This window comes from Brassica oleracea, chromosome C9, assembly GCF_000695525.1.
Source record: "Brassica oleracea var. oleracea cultivar TO1000 chromosome C9, BOL, whole genome shotgun sequence".
In the NCBI taxonomy this organism is placed as follows: domain Eukaryota; kingdom Viridiplantae; phylum Streptophyta; class Magnoliopsida; order Brassicales; family Brassicaceae; genus Brassica; species Brassica oleracea.
Genome location: NC_027756.1, coordinates 6,037,547 through 6,041,954, shown reverse-complemented (window position 1 = coordinate 6,041,954; position 4,408 = coordinate 6,037,547). Strand labels below are relative to the sequence as shown.

The window sequence follows — 4,408 nt, the reverse complement described above, 5'->3', positions numbered from 1 at the left end:
ATGATGCGGAATGTAAAAAGAGGAAAATGAAGATGTTGAAAATGGAGAGTGTGTTGAAACCATCGTACATGGTCTAAAAGTAAAAGAAGAACCATTTCATACATATGTACTTTTAATTATAGTTTAACACAAATGTTGTTTTTTTAAAGCAAAGACATTAATGGTTGCAAGTAGTTGCAGGTACATTTTACATTACAAAATGGGGAGATCTGAGCTAGCACAAGCCGCATTACATTAGGGGAAAGGATATTTTATATTAATTTATTAGACAATTAAAATACTAACTATGAAAGCAAAATAAATGACAGCTAACACATATAGTGCATACACACGCTTATGTATTCGAGTGTTTGTCGGAGTATCTCTGATCAGACAAAGCCATATTCAACCATGCATGTACGCTACAAACTATTTGTATAATTTACACCAAAAAAAAACTATTTGTATAAATACGCATGCATTTATATGTGCACTACCACAAAAAGTTACACAAATTACTGAAAAACATAGGTTACTTAATTTCTGACCAGATCATAGCATGAGGTAGCTGTAATTAGCCAAATGATAAAACATCTAGTGGTGAATTTCTGAGGAATGAGTTATACAATATAGATTTTCTTTATTTCTTTTATATAAATTTGTATGATTCGTAGCTCCTTCACAATATTTTAAATTTACCTCAGTAGTATTATTGAAAGCATCCAACGTCATTCATGACTTAACTTATATACAAATAAAAAAGTGGTTGGTTATACATGACCTTATTTGGTAAAATTTGACTGTCCAAAATGTATTAACTGTTATAAATGACATGTATTAAAATTTATGCATATACGTATACGTTATATATATACAGGCTCTTGTGGAGTTGAATAGAAAACATGGCAGAAAATCATCCTTGGATTCTCCATAGGCACCTTACATTACACTGTTTAGTATATAAAAGAACTATATATGTTGTAAAGATAATCAATGGCACTGAAGTACATTAAAATGTATATATGAACTTTAATTTTATTAAGATATTGAAGAACTATGTAGTCCTATAATGTGTAATTGGTGATCGATGATGGTGCGTCTAAAAGACAGTCCTCTTTTAGGCTCTGAGATTCATAGCTGTTTCCTTCTTTTATGTGTCAGAGGTAGTGTTATTTGCAAAGATTATAAAATATCTAAGCACAATTAGGGGAAAAGAAGAAGCTAAAAGGTAGAATCTCTTTCAAAATTATAAGATCATTAACCATAAAGAAAAACTCAAAATATTAATATATAATGTTCGTAAAGCTAATTAAGTTGAAACTAAAATAAACAAATCTCTGCATGAACATTAATCTTAGTCCATATAATTAATCGGGCGACCCCTATTGATACATATTTATACAAAATGAAACCTCTTTATATAAAAGTTAAATATTTATTAAAAAAATACACATAATTAATTTGGCCCATTGAAGTAACTTGCATCTTCGGAATTAACAAGAGAGGTTATGTCCTCCCAACTTATTGTGCTTTGATCTGCCGATGTGCTCGTCGTTCCTCCTGCCGGAGCCGCTCCAGCACCGGCTAATGATGAGTAGAATCTTGTGTCCTCGTTGGTCTCAAGATTCCCTATGTTGTTTAAGAACATATCACTGCTTGCTTCTGTCTGAAGATTACTACTCCCAAACCATTGAAGAATCTCTTGCTGCTGATGTTCATTTTGATCACCACTTGTGTTTGGTAATGGAGAATTTGTGCTGCTACTCATGATAGCAAAATCCCCTTCTCCTCCTCCTCCTGATCCTAAGTAGTAATCAGGATCTAACAAGAGCTGGGAGACGGAGACATCAAAAGGGTTTGTGATAGAATTTTGATGCTGAGGATGATCAGGGTTTGTTTTCTCCGGTTCTTCTTCAATCTTGACCATGTTATTGAAAGTGATAAGTGGCTTTTGTTCTAGGTTACAAGAGGGTGACGTTTGGTAGTAGTTACAACTTGTTGGTTCCATCATCACAAGAGGTACTTGATGATGAGGAAGCTGTTGTAGTAATGGCCATGGTGATGATCCAAACATGTTTTTCAGATAAAGATCCGTACTACCATTGATGTGGTCATGTCCTTGTTGTTGTCTCTTCATCATCACCATCTCTTGCTTCATCCGAGCTTCTTGGAACTCTGTCCTTTGTTTGTTTAGAAGCTTCTTCTTTAGCCTCGTGTTCCAATAGTTCTTGATATCGTTGTCCGTTCTTCCCGGCAGTTGTGCAGCAATTATAGACCACCTTAAAGAAATTCATTGAACACATATTCAAGACCAGAGTCATAATTTGATAATACTCACCATTTGATATACAATATAAGTATATAGTACCTGCTACCAATAGTAACATAAAGGTTACAAATGATGGTGTCTTCCTCCTCAGAGAAGCCACCATGTTTGATGTTTGGTCTCAAATAGTTGAGCCACCTTAGTCTGCAACTCTTCCCACATCTCCTTAGACCTAAACCATGTATACATACATAGACAATTATATATCAATAAGCACATATATACAGAAAATATGTGTTATTGTCTCAAATTATTTGAAAACTTACTGTTAATATTTGAATCTCTAGTTACAATAAGACTATACAAAACGTCTCAAATCATTTGAAAATTTAGTGCGAATTTTAAATAAAAATAGTTTTAAGTATATACCAATCTTCTGAGGCAAAGCGATCCAGTTGCCTCCTGTACCACTATTCTCGATGTAATCTTTGAGTTTGGCATCTTCCTCAGGAGACCAAGGCCCTTTCTTCACGTTGGCTTTGTCACAACACGGTGCCCTTCCCATCGTATTGATTCTTGACTCTTGATCTTATTCTTATTGTATCTCTTTCTCTCTTTCTCAATTATGTTGATGTTGAAGAGGACGAGGATGATGGTGTGTGATTGTGCGTGTGTGAGGTTATATATACATAAATTGAAGTGTGTGTAATGGAGAAAAGTATATGTGAATGTAGAAAATGAAAAGGAGAGAGAGTATATAATAGCTGGAGCCTGGAGGCCGAGATTGTCCTTCATGTGATTGAAGATGTCAAAAAAGTAAGGGATTAAAATAACAATGAATCAAAAAGTGACTTTATGGATTGAAATTTTCATGATATATATATTGTGAGATGATATTGTTAGAATTTATAGGTGGCACAGAAGGGGGAGACTAATGTTTTTCTCCTTTGTCTGTGCTCATATATCAGAATCTAGAGATTCAATATCAATACTAATTTAAAAAGAAAATGTTTATTTTTGCTATAATGTTTTTAATCATAACCCCCATAAACTGATATGGTTTTCTAAGAACATAACTAATGGGGTTCTTAACGAAATATAATAAACTGTCTCTTAACTTTTAACTAAAAAATTTTTAAGAACCGGTTCTTAGTTTTTTTAGTTAAAAGTTAAGAGACGGTTTCTTATATTTCGCTAAGAATCCACCCTAAGAACCCCATTAATCATGCTCTAGCCGCCCGGGGCGCCCGTCACCCTTTCACTCTTTTTATCGTCCTTTCTATTCTTGATTTTTATTAGGATGCGCCCATTTCACGTCAAACATGCTTCTCAATTCCATTATGGATGATCATTTAAAACAAAAATCAATTCAATAAACGTGAACAAATTCTAAGTTGAAAACAAGATGGACATGTATATAAGAACATGATTATTGAAAGGTTCTTACGATGAAGTTCTTAGCGGAATATAAGAACCCGTCTCTTAACTTTTAACTAAAAAAAGCTAAAAACCAGTTCTTAAAACTCTTATTTAAGAACCGGTTCTTAGCCTTTTTAGTTGAAAGCTAAGAGACGGGTTCTTATATTCCGTTAAGAAATCCACTCTAAGAACCCCCAATAATCATGCTCTAATATTTTGTAATATGATTGCATGAGCTGCATCTAATTCTAAGTTTATATTTACTTTTGACTTTTGAAAACAAACATATATATGTTATATATATTAGACTCGGAAATGTATACTATATAGGCTAGAGTCTTTTTTTTTTTGAACAACCATAGGCTAGAGTTTAATGTTGAAAAGTAGTCGCTATGTTATCATTTTCTATTTGCAGTCAATTATCTTTTTAATTTCCGTCATTTTATATCTCTAGTAAATGTATACGTATGTATGATTTATTGTATGATATTACACCCTATAGGTTTCATCATGATTCAATTCTTATATCGCGAGTAGAGGATTGCTTTTTATATCATTTAGTTTTTGATCATATCTGATACGCCGTTTAGGATCGTGTGATTAACTAACACAGTTTGTTTACCACCAAAAAAACTAACACAGTATAACATAAATAGTAAATGGCATTCAAAGATTGGAAATACTTCAAATTCATCTATATACTGTGGAACGAAATACGAAGTAACTAAAAAATAATAATATGCA

General features: G+C 33.0%; 1 protein-coding gene across 1 annotated transcript; it reads right to left on the bottom strand.

Annotated features, from left to right (window-relative positions):
• Positions 1–1,323: 1,323 nt before the first annotated feature.
• Positions 1,324–3,061, bottom strand: LOC106317885 (transcription factor RAX3-like). Its single transcript, XM_013755688.1, has 3 exons — positions 2,675–3,061; positions 2,348–2,477; positions 1,324–2,258 (listed from the first exon to the last, which is right to left on the bottom strand). Exons 1-3 carry the CDS (start codon positions 2,808–2,810, stop codon positions 1,436–1,438), a joined length of 1,089 nt encoding a protein of 362 aa, XP_013611142.1. The 5' UTR covers positions 2,811–3,061; the 3' UTR covers positions 1,324–1,435.
• Positions 3,062–4,408: the final 1,347 nt, after the last annotated feature.